The sequence below is a fragment of the Phocoena phocoena genome, chromosome 5 (genome assembly GCF_963924675.1).
Source record: "Phocoena phocoena chromosome 5, mPhoPho1.1, whole genome shotgun sequence".
Taxonomy (NCBI): domain Eukaryota; kingdom Metazoa; phylum Chordata; class Mammalia; order Artiodactyla; family Phocoenidae; genus Phocoena; species Phocoena phocoena.
The window spans coordinates 72605909-72625109 of record NC_089223.1 but is presented as its reverse complement, the minus strand read 5'-3'; the positions used below and the strand labels follow the sequence as shown (position 1 = coordinate 72625109).

The 19201-nt window shown below is 38.5% G+C and overlaps 1 protein-coding gene across 1 annotated transcript in view; it reads right to left on the bottom strand.

Moving 5' to 3' along the window:
* The window catches only part of ATP8A1 (ATPase phospholipid transporting 8A1), a 236293-nt gene that overhangs the window by 48277 nt on the left and 168815 nt on the right, over positions 1–19201 (bottom strand). Inside the window, exons 25-26 of the mRNA XM_065877682.1 lie at positions 1626–1809; positions 1422–1532 (exon numbers count right to left, since the gene is read on the bottom strand). Of these exons, the coding sequence (XP_065733754.1) occupies positions 1422–1532; positions 1626–1809 (295 nt within the window). The remainder of the gene's footprint in view (positions 1–1421; positions 1533–1625; positions 1810–19201) is intronic.

Genomic DNA, 19201 nt, shown 5'->3' with positions numbered 1-19201 from the left:
AACAGTCAACAGAGTAGAGGGCAAGGTGGCATAAACAAACATCTGTAAGGGACCCCAGGGCAGATTTATGAGGGTGTAGGCAGCTCCTCTGACAGGACTGGAAGATGGAGGGTTTTCTTAACAAGCTATGGAGAGCTCATTGTCATGCTTTGTGAAGCTGCAAGAGGAGAAAGAAACTGGTAACACCTAGAGTTTAAGTATTACAAATATAGCTTCTGATGATAAAATGGTCATATGTTAAAAAAAAAAAGATAAATAACTTATTTATCACATCCTGAGTGTTCAGTTTACTTATTCATCTACTGGTGCTGTGCTATCCAGGGGGGTAGCCACTGGCCATGTGGCTCTTGAACACTGGAAATGTGATTAGTCCAAACTGAGATATACTGCATGTGTAAAATACACAACAGATTGTGAACACTTAGTATGAAGAAAAGAATGTGAAATATTGCAGTAATAATTTTTTATAGTGATTCCATGTTGAAATAATACTATGGAGTATATCGAGTTAAATGAAATATAATTTAAAATTAATTTGGGCTATAATTTTTACTTGTGGTTAATGTGGTTCCCAGAAAATGTAAAATTACACATGTGGCTTGTTTTACATTTCTATTGGCAAGCTTCTGGAGGATAGGAACCTTGCTTGATTTACTTCGTACTTGGTGAACTAAGCCTGGTGCCTGGCATCCAGTAGGTACTGCAAACGTGTTTGCAGAACAAAATGCATCCTTTTAAAAGTGATATTCCTGACCCAGGTTAACTTTTCATGTTAAAAAAATGATGTTATGTGTGTACATGAAAAGGAATATAGAAATTCCTTTGACACAGGAACTGAATTATTCTGATAATTTTTAGACAAATTCCTCATTATCTAGACTCTTGTTACCTACCAAACTCAGAAACCAAGACAGGCCCGAACAGCAATAATACTTGTATATAATTATGTAAGTCTGAAACATAATAAGAACTACAAGATGACCAATATTAGCAAAACAACCTGTGTATTTTTCCTGATTAGACCCCTTAGTAGAACTGATAGCCTCAGTTTTATGTCCACCATTCCCTTCCTTTTCTTTTTAAACACAGTTTTGCTTGTGTACATCCCTAAACAGTGTACTGTCTTCTCTCGTATGTGTTTGAACTTTATAAAAAAAAATGCTACATAGTTTGTAGTCTTTTAAAAGCCGAACACATTACTTCATTAGCAATTGTAATTCATCATTTCTTACCAAAGCAATATGTTTTTAGCCACAATTTCAACATTATTCTCCGTGGCTGACAAACTTTTTAACATATTAAAAGTTATAAAAAGTGGGCAAATGAAGGATTAATTAAAATGATAAGGAAATGTCTTCACACACAAGAGTTTCAAATATATATGCAAATGACAAGGATTTTTAAACTGAACTTGGGATTACCTCAATAATATAGAGGACTATATTCTTGTAGAAGCAGTACAAAATGCACTTGGAGACTCTGTTATAGTTCCAGGCACCATGAACCATCAACAAATTCTTCAAATATTTGAACTAAAATAAGAATGGAAAAAAAATTAGTATTTTCCTCTTCATAGTGTCAGTTGACAGAGACAAACAGTGTGTTTTACAGAAATGATGCTTTACCTGAGCTATGGAGTAGTCAGAAGAATTAGCTGCCTGAAGGCCTTCATTGCCACTTATTCCAACTCCAACATGTGCCGTCTGTATCATGCTGACGTCATTTGCTCCATCACCAATGGCAAGTGTTATGACTTTAACTTGTTTCTTAACCATCTCAACAACTTCAGATTTTTGAAGAGGAGAAACCCTTAAATTAGAACAAATTATTAATCAATTTTGTTTTTTGAAAAAAGGAATTTTAAGGTGTCATTGTCTTGAAGCATAAAAGCAGCAGAAGAGACAAATGAATAGGTCTCTAAAAAATCATCACGGGGGCTTCTCTGGTGGCGCAGTGGTTGAGAGTCCGCCTGCCGATGCAGGGGACACGGGTTTGTGCCCCGGTCCGGAAGGATCCCACGTGCCGCGGAGCGGCTGGGCCCATGAGCCATGGCCGCTGAGCCTGTGCTACGCAACGGGAGAGGCCACAACAGTGAGAGGCCCGCGTACAGCAAAAAAAAAAAAAAAAAAAAATCATCACGGGGGCCTCCCTGGTGGCGCAGTGGTGGAGAGTCCACCTGCCGATGCAGGGGACACAGGTTCGTGCCCCGGTCTGGGAGGATCCCACATGCCGCGGAGCGGCTGGGCCCGTGAGCCATGGCCGCTGGGCCTGCGCGTCCGGAGCCTGTGCTCCTCAACGGGAGAGGCCACAACAGTGAGAGGCCGGTGTACCGCAAAAAAAAAAAAAAAATCATCACGGAAAAGTCTTAGGTTTACAAATGTTTAGTTCTCTGTTAGCCTGGTTTGCCACTTTAAGGGAAAAAATAAAGGCTTGGAAGCAAACCTCTAGGTGACAGATAGAAGCTACAATGCCTTGTTAAGTACTAGTTTACCAGAATGTGTGCATAAATTTGTTTTAAAAAATGACATTTGAGTTCAGAAATTCCATTACTTCCTAACAAACAATACCAGAACTTCTAATTCTTCACTTTTGAATGAAAAAGAAAGCCAGAAAGGCTGTTGAATGGTAGCCCAAACACTAACTGTTCTCCTATACCTTGAAAATAAAAGTTTTGAGGCTCCAGAAGCTGATCTTAGATGATATAGTATACATTTAAAACAACTTAAATTAACAGTAGGGGATTAGCTAACTTCTCAACTTGTTCTCAGCCACCCTGGTGAATCAACCAAAGTAAATGCCAAGCGCTTGATTACATAGCTCATGTCCCTCAATTTTCTTCCGAAGCTACTAACAACGGCCAAGTAGAATCAAGTAACCTTTTATACAAAGGTGGACCAGGAACAGAGAACACACCAGCATCCATACCAAAATCCTATTTGGTATTAACTTTGGAGCAACTTATCACAGACTTTTAAACGCAATTTGAGAAACAGTCACCATGACACTCACAGAAGAGTTCAATGACAGAATATGCATCGGCGTGATTAACTTAATCTAGTATCCATGCTAATCCTGGCGATTAGAGAGAAAGAAAGAAAAACTGAACAGTGATCTGGCTCAGTAAACTATTAAGATAGTAATGAACTACTGAGAAACAACTAATAGACACAATGTTAGTGGACAAGAGCAATAACCCAGAGCTAAATTCTTTATCAAGGTTAAGTACAGTAAGTATCCGCTGGAACATCTGGTAAATCATTTATTGTTCAACTCAGAAATGAAGATCATGACTCTGAAAGACTCAATCCATCTTTGCACATTTCCCTGATTATCTCCTTAGGGAAAATTCCTAGCAGTGGATGTTCTGCACAAATATGTGCCTTCAGGAGGTCCAGCTGCCCTTCTCAAAGCCTTCAGCCAAGAACAGTTCTGCTCTGAGTTTGAGAATCATTGCGTTAGACTGTGAGTTGCTTGCAGACTGAACCAGGCTCCTCATCTTTGTATTCTTAGCGCTGATCCAGAGTAGGTACTCAATAAATGGCTACTATATGAAAGAATCATCTTTAATTCTTCCCTTGGAAGAACAGCAACCGCACAAAATGACAACAGCACAAAATGACACAACTGTGAATACAGCAAAAGAATGGATGAGTATCAGGCCATTAATGGGCTTTTTCACTGTCAGCCCTCATTTTTCTTCAAAGCAATTTTCATTTCATTTTCACGTTTTATTTAATTTTTCTTAACAGGCTAATATAAATTGGTTAGCCCACTGGCTCTAGGCCAATGTTTTAAACATGGACTATAGCTGACATTTAGTAAATGTCAAAAAAGAATTCTCACCAAGAAATGATCTAAAAAGCAAATGGGAAATGGGCATGAAAAGAGAGAAGCATTTGAAAACATTTATCCAATTCCCTTCACAACTTAACAGGCTCACAATGTAAGTACACTGTGAAGTCAAACCATGGGATCATGGGAAACACTGGTATTTATTTTGGGTTTTTTTCATAAGCTGAATGTGTAATAAAGGATAAAATCTCTGCACGGTGAGCTAATATTAATGATTTAAAGAAGCATCAGAAAAAAGCTGGATTAAATTTTGTTTTCTTTTTTCACGGCTATTACAACCAACTACTGCTTTCTCTGCTTGACACTGCAATTTTCAATGCCCCCAAATTAAAATTGGCTGAGGATTTTTACCAACTCTATGGATGTGGCTAACTCAGGTGTTAAAAGCAGAGCATGAAGTCTCTAGGCGAGAACAATGTTTGCTTTCTTTTTTTTTTAAAAGATGATGATGTAGTGAGAAACTTCCCAAAATTACATTGCAACTGCCACGAGCAAAGGTATCTGCTTCCATTATCAAGATACAAGTAGACAACTGGGTTGGAAGAAGATTCAAGAAACAGTAGAAGCCTTGGTATCTGATGGGTTTGAAATAGTAGTTGGTTGCTAAACAAAGATGTCAGATTTAAGTGAGAATTCATAAAATATACGTACTTAAAACATTTAACTCAAAATATAAATGTATAAGCTTGTGATGTAGGGCAAAGAACCATACGTTGCAAAGGGGTTTGTGTTTGAAATTCTGCATATTTTTCTTACAGAAACCTCACTCATGAGGCACAATCCATGGTTTGTTTCATTTAGTGGAAACTACAATATAATGATGCCCTCCACCCAGTTTACTGTTATCTTATCCCTAGATTCAACAGCAATTTTTTTCAGCAACTCAAGAAGTCTTTCTATAGCATTATATCTGGTTCTCCTAGCAACAATTTTGGTTAGATTATTTTTTGGTGGCTTACGAAACATTTAATTCAGTGACGACTACTTTAAGAAGTACAACAGGAATAAACAGATTAAGGAACAAACACCCCCAGATTCCCAGTAAGCACCAAGTCGACTCATTGAAGCAAAAGTGCAGGCATGCACTAAAGAATGTCCTTCCAGCCCAGTTTACTTTCTTGACTTTTGTAAACTTGCTTCTATATTTGTACAATTTCCAGAATAGTCTAGAACAACCTTACCACACAAGTTAATTCTTTCAAATGCCTATCAAGAACCACACATCCATGGTTGAGAGTATCTAAAACCTAAATTTTTACAAATATCAATAGTGATCCAATGCATAACTCAGGGACATCATAAAAGTGCTCTGTTTTCTACCCTAGATTATTATTTTTTTTTAACCACCCATGGGTCTGCATCAGGACTTAAACTATTCACGGTTCTCTTCTCTTCCACTGTTGCTCTTTCTTCTTTGGAAGAAGTCAGAGCCTCTGCGGAAAAGGACTAAACATCCAGCATTTGCTATAAAGTCGTTTTCTTCCCTGTGGCTCCACAAACAGAGGGTGGTCCTTTGTGATACAACCTAGCAGTACGCTGAGTGCAATATGCTTTTCAGATATTATCTTGGCTGCAGTTTCTGCACGTGTTATTCATTATTTTTCTTATTTGCTATGTAGTAACTCTCACTGCCCTGTGAATATTAGGTTGGAGTACTGGAAATTTTCACCATTTAAGCTGGAAAGTATATAGGGTGGCCCATCTTATATGAGCCTCATTTTGCACCCTTTTAATGGGATTAGCTAAATGAATCACCTTTTTGAATGGAATATGGATAAGGATTATATGTGCATGTATATACACAGTCACATAATAAAGAATATTTTAAGAGACTTTTTATAGGGAGCTAAAAGAAGTACAATAATTTATCTTACTGTATTGTGTTTTTAGGTTAATAACCTAGAAAAATCTCACACATATATTAAAAAGTAGGCTGATAATATGTTAACTTAAAAACATACTGCAAACTTAAAAGTTACCATAAAGTTGCTTTTGGAAAGTAAATCTAGAAAAAAAATTAAGAACATAGAAGAATACAGTATTTCTTAATTATCCTGAAGTGCTTTGTATAATGACCCTGTATTTACAGAGCCCCTGTATTTACGAAGCTTGAGGACTGATCCTGCTAACTATTTAGAGGTCAGGATCATTAGTGGGGCATCTGCTTTACTTTCCTTTGCAACAAACTTCCCAAGTTTTCTCTTTGTGAATATCAGTCTATTCCCCATTGAGTCATATTCTGCTGACTAATAAAGAAATTACAAAAAGAGAGAAAAACCTAAGAGAAAAATTTATGAGATCTTACTTAACTCTTCTTTGAACTAAAATCTGTAGGCTCATTTATAAAGCTTTGAATTGAGGAGGAGTTAAATATGGCAAAAAATCTGTGTTACATGCACCAAAATTTATGCAAATATTGTAACACTTCCAGAAACTCACCATCAATTTACTACTGGAATGAAAACAGCCACTTAAATAGCAAATGCTAAAAATGATTCTTAGCATAGGGTGCATAATGAAACATTCACCCACTTCTAGGTAAGAGAGTTGTGTTATTCAAATGACTGATGAGTGAGTGCTTTCCTAGTCTCCAAAAGCAACATCTGTTGACATACTGTGAAGTCAGAGGCATCAAGGGGAATTTATAATACAGGGAAATTGAGTCTACAGAAACAAAATACAGATAGCCTTGCCACAGGGCAAAAAAAAGAAAGTATCTTTAAAAAAGATTTGCTTTTGCAATTCATTTTAGATGCAAAACTTCTCTTTTGTGGAATTTATGTTGTTATAGGTAAACTTCCGTTTCAATGGTTTAGATAATATTTTAAATAATGACTGATCACATTGACAGTGTATGTTGGAATATGCATGTATGTGTGTGTGCATAGGCATCCTGAACTATTAATTGGCAAACAGACCTTTAGTGTGTTTAAGGCACTAAAAAGAAAACTCCTAGAAGAAATCTTTATTATAGTATTCACACCATAGAACAGTTTGCCACAGTGGTACTGTTCATTAAAAAAAAAAAAAAATCAATATACCCATCTATCCATCCATCTAATTATCTGGGACCTAGCACTGTAGTCAACACATAGCAGACTACTCTAAGCAATAGGAACTAAAAAGAATATAGTAGCAGTGCCTTAAAAATATTAATCTGGACTGTTCAAAAGACATATACATACCTCAATTAAAAATACTTTATTGCTAAAAAATGCTAACCATCATTTGACAACACAGGGTTGTCACAAACCTTCAATTTGAGAAAGCCTGAAGAATCCAATAATCCTTTACATAGTTCCTCTATACTGTAGGTACACAGCAGACTGCCTTCTAACAGTGAACTGTCAAACATGAATAAGAGTTGTAATCTTAGCATCATGGATAATTAGATGAATTTCTCTTTCTTGCAAAATTTCCATTTATTCAATTCCTCTACTATGGGATGAAATTTCTATGGAAGAATATAAGGAGAAGAAAGGAAAAGAGAGTAGAAGATCTCAGAACCCTCCTTCTGCCCCTAAGAGTTATTACTTAAGGACTTTTATTGAGCTACTGTCTCAGAAGTTAAATATTAAGAGCCTATATAACAGGGGTTTCTCTATGGACTCTCGCTTTAAGAAGACAGGAGTGGTAGAGAGAGACAGAAGTTTCTCCAACATGGGACAAGGCCCAGCCACCTCTTTTTGTCTAGGGAGCCTCACTTGATAGGACTGGTGGGCTTCCAACTAGGAAGCACATCCACTCAAGAAGGCTGAGTGCTTCTCCCTTTAAGCTCTGCCCTATGGTGACATGGCTCTCAGAGTGGTAAGACCTATGGCCACCATCTCTTCCCATTCACCATATCTGTTCGGGGACCATATGGGCACTGATTTTCTTCCCCTTTCCCATGACTCTGGGTAGGTAACGAAAGGCTGGAGCTTCTTTAGGCTTAAATAAAATCAACTTGCCCTTCTTTCCTTCCATCCTCCATCCCTCACTTGCCTCTTTTTTTGAATTGTCTCCTACGTGGATAGGTTTCTCCAAGGAACCTTCTCTCAGAAATACCTAGTAGAAGATGGAAAAAGTGGCAGCAGACTATTGACAGAAATTGGAATAAAACCCTGAAGATGCCATGAGTTAAAAAAGGAGTTCACTAGATTTCAGGGTCACAATTATCAGTTAACACAAAATCTGTGATAAACCTTTGGGGAAACAGGATATGATGGATGACTATTAGAAGGTAAATGGCATAGAGAGAATGAGTGGTGTGCCAGAGCCCACAGATGAACAATCAGGTGGGAGAAGCTTTCCAGCTGTACTTTTCGCTCTCCATGGTACCCTGTGCAAGCCCAGGCTGACCAGTATGAGGGGGTTGAGACCAGGCTGGATGGAGCTAAGGGGCTCCTCTCTCATTGCAACTGTGTACTTTGGCTTAGGCCTGGAACCTGTCGAAACTCAAAGTCCACAAAATAATGTGCTTGAAAAACAAAACACACCAATTCCAGGATTATCCTCAATGTTCTAAAGCTTAAAACCTCAGGAAAATTCTCACCTCATGCCTTGGAAGAGGAAAGTCAGAGCTTTCTGGTACACCTCAGGGCATGAAGCCAGGCGGGGACAGGTGCCAATAATATGGATGTGCTGGGAACCCTTGAATGTTACCTCACTCAGGCAATTCCATCACAATGTGGCTGCCTCTAGCAAGAGCAGTGCTTGCTTGGGTAAAGGAACTGGGGGAAAACAGGGATTCACTAAGCTCAAACTGAACCCTGTCTCCAAATTTGCCTCAAGTTAGGACCCAGCTTTCACCTTTCCCCTAAAAGGAACATTACTGACCACTAGAGCAAATGGGGAAAAACAGTCTCACAGGGACTATTTATAAGACAGAAGATCATGAGCACAAAAGAAATACAGTAACTTATAAGAAAGGAGAACTTGTAAAACCAGATATAACAAGAATTTAAAACAAGTATGGGAAAAAACCCCCTGGAAAGATACAGAAAGATACTGGAAACATGAAACCAGAACAAGCAGTTATAATGAAGAACCAATCAAAAATAAGTTATATAAAATATAACTGCTAAAATAAAGAAGCCAATAGTAAACTGAGTAGTAAAAATGATAGAAACTGATAGTGCAAACAAAAAATTTTCCCAAAAGAAATCAGGAGATTAAAGGACAGATTATGAGAAAAATGAAACGAAGGAATAAAGGTGACTACACATATATATAATGGGAGTCCAAGAAGAGAATAAAAAAGAATAAAATGAAAAAGAATAGTTAATAATTTTCCAGAATTAAAGAAATATATCCTTAGATTGAAAGGGCTGTATTAATACAGCACCAAAAAGAAATGTAAGAAAGAGGTATCTACCATTAGAAACATTATGGTTAAACTAAGATTAAGAAACATTTCTGAAAGCTTCTAGAGAGAAAAAGTAGATCACTTACAAAGAAAGTAACCTGACTGCTCTTGGATGCATGCACAAAATTACTTTAATACTTTCAGTACCTGTCTCTTTATAGGGGAGGGGGAGGGAAGGGAAGACATACTGATACATATAGACAATAAGCACAAATATGTTTATCAAAAATTAGAAATAATCAGACACAGCACAGTTATAGATTGTAAAGCTTTCAAACCAGGTGAAGAAAATCTGATTCAGACAATGGAAGGAAGGGGAGAAAAAAGAAACAAAAAGCATAATAAATGGAAAACACAAAATAAGATTGAAGACATGAGGCCAAACATGGCAATAATAATAAATATAAATGGGTTAAATTCACTGATTAAAAGACACAGATTCTCGCATTACTAAAACAAAAAGATCCAGCAATATGGTGTCTAAAAGAGACACACTTCACAATAACAGCTAATATAACACTTATTTGTTCACTGTGTTCTGAGCACTTTACTTGTTTTAATTCGTTCAATTCTCAGAAGAGCCCTATATGAGATAGATTACTAGTATTGTCATTTTACAAATGAGGACACTGAGGTACAGAAAAATTACATAACTTAAGGTAAAACAGCAAGTAAGTGGTGAAGACAGAATTCAACACTAAGCAGTGTGGATTTAGAGACAGGACAGCATTCTTAGAGGCTACGTTATACAGAAGGATTGAACATAAGGGTTTAGTGGGGGAAAAAAAAGACAAGGCCCATACGAAACAAAGGAAAGCCAGGTTAGCAATTTTAAAACCAGACAAAATAGAATTTAGGTCACAGAAAAGGCCACAGTGGTCAAAGACAAATCTTTATAGTATTCCTCTCATCAGAAATGTTCAATTAGCTATATAAAAGAAAATTTGATAGCATTTCTAAGAGAAGCATAATTTAAATAATGCACTGAGTACATATATTAATCCATTTATTCCTCACAATTCCAGGAGAACAATTATTTTTATCTCTGTTTCAAAGATGAAGAAAACTGAAGCTGGAGAAGTTAAGCAATGTGCTACTCAGCTAATAAGAGGTGGAGCCTGGACTTAGACTCTGGAAAGTCTGGCTCTGGAGCTTGAGTTCTGCATCATCTGGCATTACAAACAGAAGAAAAGGGTGGACTGTTTAGTAAGCAGTGTTGGAAGAATTTGCTCACTATGTAAAAACGAATAACACTGGATCCCTTCTCATTCACAACACAGATATAAAAAAATAAGCTTAAAGACCTATCCAAAAAACAAAAAAGCCGTAAAGTTAACAGAAGGAAATGTTGGAGAATACCTTTGTGAGTGAGAAGTTCTTACTATCTCCAAAGCACAAACCATAAAGGGAAAAATTAATGGAATTTGACTATCTCAAGGTCAATGACTTCTGTTCAAGGAAGAATACCACAGGCAGAATTAAGAAGGGAATCAGATGAGAAGATATCTGCCATGTCTATACTCAACAAAGAATCGATATCCAGAACACACAAAGAATTCTAGTACATAGGCAGAAAGAAATACAGGAAACACAAGAGAAAGCTCTGTATCCCTATCCTTTTTCAATGTGCTACTTTTCTTCATAGCAAGTGTTACCACTGACTTTATATGTCTGTAAAATATATAATAAATTGTTACTATCCCACAGACACACAGCACTTACTGCCTTTTGAATATGCCTATGTGTATTTATCTTATTGAATAATAGCTACAATGTGAAGGCAGGGAGTATTTTTTTCTATTGTTCATTGCTCTATTTATAGCACATATAAAGGTGCCTGGCACATAATGGGTTCTTGAAAAACGAAGGAAGGAAGGGAGGGAGGGAGGGAGGGAAGGAGGGAGGAAGGGGGGAGGGAGGGAGGGAGGAAGGGGGGAGGGAGGGAGGGAGGAAGGAAGGAAGGAAGGAAGAAAGAAAGAAAGAAAGAAAGAAAAGAAAGAAGGAAAGGAAAGGAAAGGAAAGGAGGAAAGAAAGAAAGAAAGAAAGAAAGAAAGAAAGAAAGAACGAACTTCAAAAGCAGAACTCCAGAGAGGTAAATTGTTAAATAAAGAACTACTCAATCTCCCTAGTAATCACAGAAGCAAAAATCAAAACAAGGTGCTACTTTTCAAACATCAAACTGGCAAAGTTATAAAATAAGGAATGCCAAGTGCTGGTGTTTAGGGAAACAGCAACCTTCCTACATGGATATGGGAGTACACACTGGTGCAGCTGTTTTGGAGCAATGAGACAATTCTGACTGAAATGAAAAAAAAATATATATATATATCTCCTACAGCCAAGCATTCCCATTCCTAAGTATATATCCTAGAAGAACACTTGTGTGGGTGCATACATTGGATATTCATTTCAGCACTTTCTGTGGTAGTAAAGATTTAGGGTCAACCCATGTGGCTATCACTATAAGAGATAAATAAAATGGTGTATATTCATCAGGAAAATAGTAAGCGGTGGTGAGAAGAAATGAACTTGTCCTACATATGGTAACATGAAAAGGTCTCAGAAACATGTAGAAAAATAAACAAGGCAAAAAATTTATGATGGAATGTCATTATAAATACGTGTTTATTCCTCAAATCGAATCACATATAACAATATTATATATTTTTCATAGCTACACAGATACAAAGTATTGCAGATGGATGGGAACATATTAAATACTTGAGACTGTTTGTCTAAAGAGGAGTGAAAAGTGACTGGTGATGAAGGGTAAACACTAAAATAATATATAAAAATCCAAGAAGAATTTCCTTTAGTTCAAGATTCCATGATGCTTCCAGCTTAGGGAGAAGGTGAGCTGGCATATCTTCCACCTTGATTCCTTGGCTGCTCTTGTCTTCTAGCACCTTGCTGGCACCTCCCCCTAGAGGGAAGGCACTGGGGTGACAGAGCAGGATCCATGTTTGTGGTCCTGGGTTCCTAATATATCTCTTGCTATTGACACTTCATTTTAAAACAAATTGACTTCAGGAAATATCCACATTTTAAGGAATTTTCTTGAATCCAAGGGCACAGAAAGATTGAATGGAGATGCCAGACTGTGCAGCTGTCACCACAGCAAGAATATCAGTCATTTTTGAGGAATCATGAGTAATCATGGAGGAAGGGAAACATGCCAGGTGAGAAGAGATGGGCAAATGTCTCAGTTTTCAAGAAAATAAAAGAAAGAGCCTATAAATTAAAGACTAGGGAGTCTGGGGTGAACTCTATCAATATTACAGAAAAGATGTGTCAAAATCGACTCCCTTTACTGTTCATTCATGAGCAATCGACATTCCATAATGGGTTGGCTAACTATGGCCCGAGGGTCAAATCCAGGCAGCATCCTATTTTTACATAAAGTCTTATGAGATCATAGCCACACCCATTCACTTACATATTGTCTAGAGCTGCTGTCAGAGTTAAGTAGTTGTGACAGAGACTATATGGCTTGTAAAGCCTGAAATACTTACTATTTGGCTCTTTACAGAAAAAGTTTGCCCACTCTTGCTCCATTTTAATGTTCCCTCTTGGAAAATGCTACGTGGAATCATCTCTTCTTTCGTGCCTCAATATAAAGCCCATCAGGAGGAGCTTCAAGATGGCGGAAGAGTAAGACGCGGAGGTCGCCTTCCTCCCCACAAATACATCAGAAATACATCTACATGTGGAACAACTCCTACAGAACACCTACTGAACGCTGGCAGAAGACCTCAGCCCTCCCAAAAGGCAAGAAAATCCCCACGTACCTGGGTAGGGCAAAAGAAAAAGGAACAAACAGAGACAAAAGAATAGGGATGGGACCTGCACCAGTGGGAGGGAGCTGTGAAGGAGGCAAGGTTTCCCCACACTAGGAAGTCCCTTCGCGGGCGGAGACTGTGGGTTGCGGAGAGGGAAAGCTTCGGAGCCGTGGCGGAGAGCGCAGCAACAGGGGTGCGGAGGGCAAAGCGGAGAGATTCCCGCACAGAGGATCGGTGCCGACCAGCACTCACCAGCCCGAGAGGCTTGTCTGCTCGGCTGGGAGCTGAGGCTCGGGCTTTGGTCGGATCCCAGGGAGAGGACTGGGGTTGGCGGCGTGAACATAGACTGAAGGGGTTAGTGTGCCACGGCCAGCCGGGAGGGAGTCCGGGAAAAAATCTGTGCTGCCGAAGAGACAAGAGACTTTTTCTTGCCTCTGTTACCTGGTGCGCGATGAGAGGGGATTAAGAGCGCTGCTTAAAGGAGCTCCAGAAACGGGTGCAAGCCGCGGCTATCAGCGCGGACCCCAGAGACGGGTATGAGATGCTAAGGCTGCTGCTGCCGCCACCAAGAAGCCTGTGTGCGAGCACAGGTCACTCTCCACACCCCCCTTCCTTCCGGGGAGCCTGTGCAGCCCACCACTGCCAGGGTCCCAGGATCCAGGGACAACCTCCCCGGGAGAATGCATGGTGTGCCTCTCAGGCTGGTGCAATGTCATGCTGGCCTCTGCCGCCGCAGGCTCGCCCTGCATCCGGACCCTTCCCTCCCCCCGGCCTGAGTGAGCCAGAGCCCCCAAATCAGCTGCTCCTTTAACCCCATCCTGTCTGAGCGAAGAACAGACGCCCTCCGGTGACCTACACGCAGAGGCGGGTCCAAATCCAAAGCTGAACCCCGGGAGCTGTGCGAACAAAGAAGGGAAAGGGAAAAATCTCCCAGCAGCCTCAGGAGCAGCGGATTAAATCTCCTCAATCAACTTGATGTACCCTGCATCTGTGGAATACCTGAAGAGACAAAGAATCATCCCAAATTGAGGAGATGGACTTTGGGAGCAATTATATATATATATTTTTTCCCTTTTTCTCTTTTTGTGAGTATGTGTGTGTATGCTTCTGTGTGTGATTTCCTCTGTATAGCTTTGCTTTCACCATTTGTCCTAGGGTTCTGTCTGTACATTTTAATTTTTTTTATTACAGAAATTTTTTTAATACTTATTTTTTATTTTAATAAATTGATTTTTATTTTACTTTATTTTATTTTCCTCCCTCCCTCCCTCCCTCCCTCCCTTTCTTTCTTTCTTTCTTTCTCCCTTTTATTCTAAGCCATATGGAGGACAGGCTCCTGGTGCTCCAGACAGGTGTCACGGCTGTGCCACTGATGTGGGAGAGCCAACTTCAGGACACTGGTCCACAAGAGACCTCCCAGCTCCATGCAATACCAAATGGTGAAAATCTCCCAAAGATCTCCATCTCAACACCAAGACCCAGCTCCACTCAACGACCAGCAAGCTACAGTGCTGGACAACCTATGCCAAAAAACTAGCAAGACAGGAACACAACCCCATCCATTAGCATAGAGACTGCCTAAAATCATAATAAGGCCACAGTCACCTCAAAACAAACCACCAGACATGGACCCACCCACCAGAAAGACAAGATCCAGCCTCATACACCAGAACACAGGCACTAGTCCCTTTAACCAGGAAGCCTACACAACCCACTGAACCAACCTTAGCCACTGGGGACAGACACCAAAAACAGAAACTATGAACCTGCAGCCTGCGAAAACGGGACCCCGAACAGTAAGTTAAGCAAAATGAGAAGATAGAGAAACACACAACAGATGAAGGAGCAAGGCAAAAACCCACCAGACCTAACAAATGAAGAGGAAATAGGCAGTCTACCTGAAAAAGAATTCAGAATAACGATAGTAAAGATGATCCAAAATCTTGGAAACAGAATGGAGAAAGTACAAGAAACGTTTAACAAGGACCTAGAAGAACTAAAGAGCAAACAAACAGAGATAAACAACACAATAAATGAAATTAAAAATTCTCTAGAAGGGATCAATAGCAGAATGATGGAGGCAGAAGAACAGATAAGTGACCTGGAAGATAAAATAGTGGAAATAAGTACTGCAGAGCAGAATAAAGAAAAAAGAATGAAAAGAATTGAGGACAGTCTCAGAGACCTCTGGGACAACATTAAATGCACCAACATTCGAATTATAGGAATCCCAGAAGGAGAGAAGAAGAAAGGGACTAGGAAAAAATTTGAAGAGATTATAGTTGAAAACTTCCCTAATATGGGAAAGGAAATAGTTAATCAAGTCCAGGAAGCACAGAGAGTCCCATACAGGAAAAATCCAAGGAGAAACACGCCAAGACACACATTAATCAAACTATCAAAAATGAAGTACAAAGAACAAATATTAAAAGCAGCAAGGGAAAAACAAGTAACACATAAGGGAATCCCCATAAGGTTAACAGCTGATCTTTCAGTAGAAACTCTGCAAGCCAGAAGGGAGTGGCAGGACATATTTAAAGTGATGAAAGACAAAAACCTACAACCAAGATTACTCTACCCAGCAAGGATCTCATTCAGATTTGACGGAGAAATTAAAAGCTTTACAGACAAGCAAAAGTAAGAGAATTCGGCACCACCAAGCCAGCTCTACAACAAATGCTAAAGGAACTTCTCTAGGCAGGAAACACAAGAGAAGGAAAAGACCTACAATAATAAACACAAAACAATTAAGAAAATGGCAATAGGAACACACAATTCAATAATTACCTTAAAAGTAAATGGATTAAATGCTCCAACCAAAAGAGATAGACTGGCTGAATGGATACAAAAACAAGATCCATATATGTGCTGTCTACAAGAGACCCATTTCAGACGTAGGGACACATACAGACTGAAAGTGAGGGGATGTAAAAAGATATTCCATGCAAATGGAAATCAAAAGAAAGCTGGAGTAGCAATTCTCATAACAGACGAAATAGACTTTAAAACAAAGACTATTACAAGAGACAAAGAAGGATACTACATAATGATCAAGGGATCAATCCAAGAAGAAGATATAACAATTGCAAATATTTATGCAAACGACATAGGAGCACCTCAATAAATAAGGCAAATACTAATAGCCATAAAAGGGGAAATCGACAGTAACACAATCATAGTAGGGGACTTTAACACCCCACTTTCACCAATAGACAGGTCATCAAAAATAAAAATAAATAAGGAAACACAGGCTTTAAATGTTACATTAAACAAGATGGGCTTAATTGATATTTATAGGACATTCCATCCAAAAACAACAGAATACACATTTTTCTCAAGTGCTCATGGAACATTCTCCAGGATAGATCATATCTTGGGTCACAAATCAAGCCTTGGTAAATTCAAGAAAATTGAAATCGTATGAAGTATCTTTTCTGACCAAAACGCTATGAGACTAGATATCAATTATAGGAGAAATCGAAATACAAACACATGGAGGCTAAACAATACACTACTTAATAGCAAAGAGATCACTGAAGAAATCAAAGAGGAAATAAAAAAATACCTATAAACAAATGACAATGAAAACACAACGACCCAAAACCTACGGTATGCAGCAAAAGCAGTTCTAAGAGGGAAATTCATAGCTATACAAGCCTACCTCAAGAAACAAGAAACATCTCAAATAAACAACCTAACCTAACACCTAAAGCAATGAGAGAAAGAAGAACAAAAAACCCCAAAGTTAGCAGAAGGAAAGAAATCATAGAGAACACGTCAGAAATTAAATGAAGGAAATGATAGCAAAGATCAATAAAACTAAAAGCTGGTTCTTTGAGAAGATAAAACTGATAAACCATTAGCCAGACTCATCAAGAAAAAAAGGAAGAAGACTCAAATCAATAGAATTAGAAATGAAAAAGGAGAAGCAACAACTGACACTGCAGAAATACAAAGGATCATGACAGATTACTACAAGCAACTATATGCCAATAAAATGGGCAACCAGGAAAAAATGGACAAATTCTTAGAAATGCATAACCTTCCGAGACTGAACCAGAAAGAAATAGAAAATATGAACAGATTAATCACAAGCACTGAAATTGAAACTGTGATTAAAAATCTTCCAACAAAAGCCCAGGACCAGATGGCTTCACAGGCGAATTCTATCAAACATTTAGAGAAGAGCTAACACCTATCCTCAAACTCTTCCAAAATATAGCAGAGGGAGGAACACTCCCAAACTCATTCTGCGAGGCCACCATCACTCTGACACCGAAACAAAGATGTCACAAAGAGAGAAAACTACAGGCCAGTATCACTGATGAACAGAGATGCAAAAATCCTCAATAAAATACTGGCAAACAGAATCCAACAGCACATTAAAAGGATCATACACTATGATCAAGTGGGGTTTTTCCCAGGAATGCAAGGATTCTTCAGTACACGCAAATCAGTCAATGTGATAAACCATATTAACAAACTGAAGGAGAAAAACCATAGGATCATCTCAATAGATGCAGAAAAAGCTTTCGACAAAATTCAACACCCATTTATGATAAAAACCCTGCAGAAAGTAGGCATAGAGGGAACTTACCTCAACATAAGAAAGGCCATATATGACAAACCCACAGCCAACATCATCCTCAATGGTGAAAAACTGAAACCATTTCCACTAAGATCAGGAACAAGACAAGGTTGCCCACTCTCACCACTAGTATTCAACATAGTTTTGGAAGTTTTAGCCACAGCAATCAGAGAAGAAAAAGGAATCCAAATCGGAAAAGAAGAAGTAAAGCTGTCACTGTTTGCAGATGACATGATACTATACATAGAGAATCCTAAAGATTGCTACCAGAAAACTACTAGAGCTAATCAATGAATTTGGTAAAGTAGTAGGATGCAAAATTAATGCACAGAAATCTCTTGCATTCCTATACACTAATGATGAAAAATCTGAAAGTGAAATTAAGAAAACACTCCCATTTACCACTGCAACAGAAAGAATAAAATATCTAGGAATAAACCTACCTAAGGAGACAAAAGACCTGTATGCAGAAAATTATAAGACACTGATGAAAGAAATTAAAGATGATACAAATAGATGGAGAGATATACCATGTTCTTGGATTGGAAGAATCAGCATTGTGAAAATGACTCTACTACCCAAGGCAATCTACAGATTCAATGCAATCCCTATCAAACTACCAGTGTCATTTTTCACAGAACTAGAACAAAAAATTTCACAATTTGTATGGAAACACAAAAGACCCCGAATAGCCAAAGCAATATTCAGAAAGAAAAACGGAGCTGGAGGAATCAGGCTCCCTGACTTCAGACTGTACTACAAAGCTACGGTAATCAAGACAGTATGGTACTGGCACAAAAACAGAAATATAGATCAATGGAACAGGATAGAAAGCCCAGAGATAAACCCACACACATATGGTCACCTTATCTTTGATAAAGGAAGCAAGAATATACAGTGGAGAAAAGACAGCCTCTTCAATAAGTGGTGCTGGGAACACTGGACAGCTATATGTAAAAGAATGAAATTAGAACACTCCCTAACACCATACACAAAAATAAACTCAAAATGGATTAAAGACCTAAATGTAAGGCCAGACACCATCAAACTCTTAGAGGAAAACATAGGCAGAACACTCTATGACATAAATCACAGCAAGATCCTTTTTGACCCATGTCCTAGACAAATGGAAATAAAAACAAAAATAAACAAGTGGGACCTAATGAAACTTAAAAGCTTTTGCACAGCAAAGGAAACCATAAACAAGATGAAAAGACAACCCTCAGAATGGGAGAAACTATTTGCAAATGAAGCAACTGACAAAGGATTAATCTCCAAAACATACAAACAACTCATGCAGCTCAATATCAAAAAAACAAACAACCCAATCCAAAAATGGGCAGAAGACCTAAATTGACATTTCTCCAAAGAAGATATACAGATTGCCAACAAACACATGAAAGAATGCTCAACATCATTAATCATTAGAGAAATGCAAATCAAAACTACAATGAGATACCATCTCACACCGGTCAGAATGGCCATCATCAAAAAATCTAGAAACAATAAATGCTAAAGAGGGTGTGGAGAAAAGGGAACTCTCTTGCACTGTTGGTGGGAATGTAAATTGATACAGCCATTATGGAGAACAGTATGGAAGTTCCTTAAAAAACTAAAAATAGAGTTACCATAGGA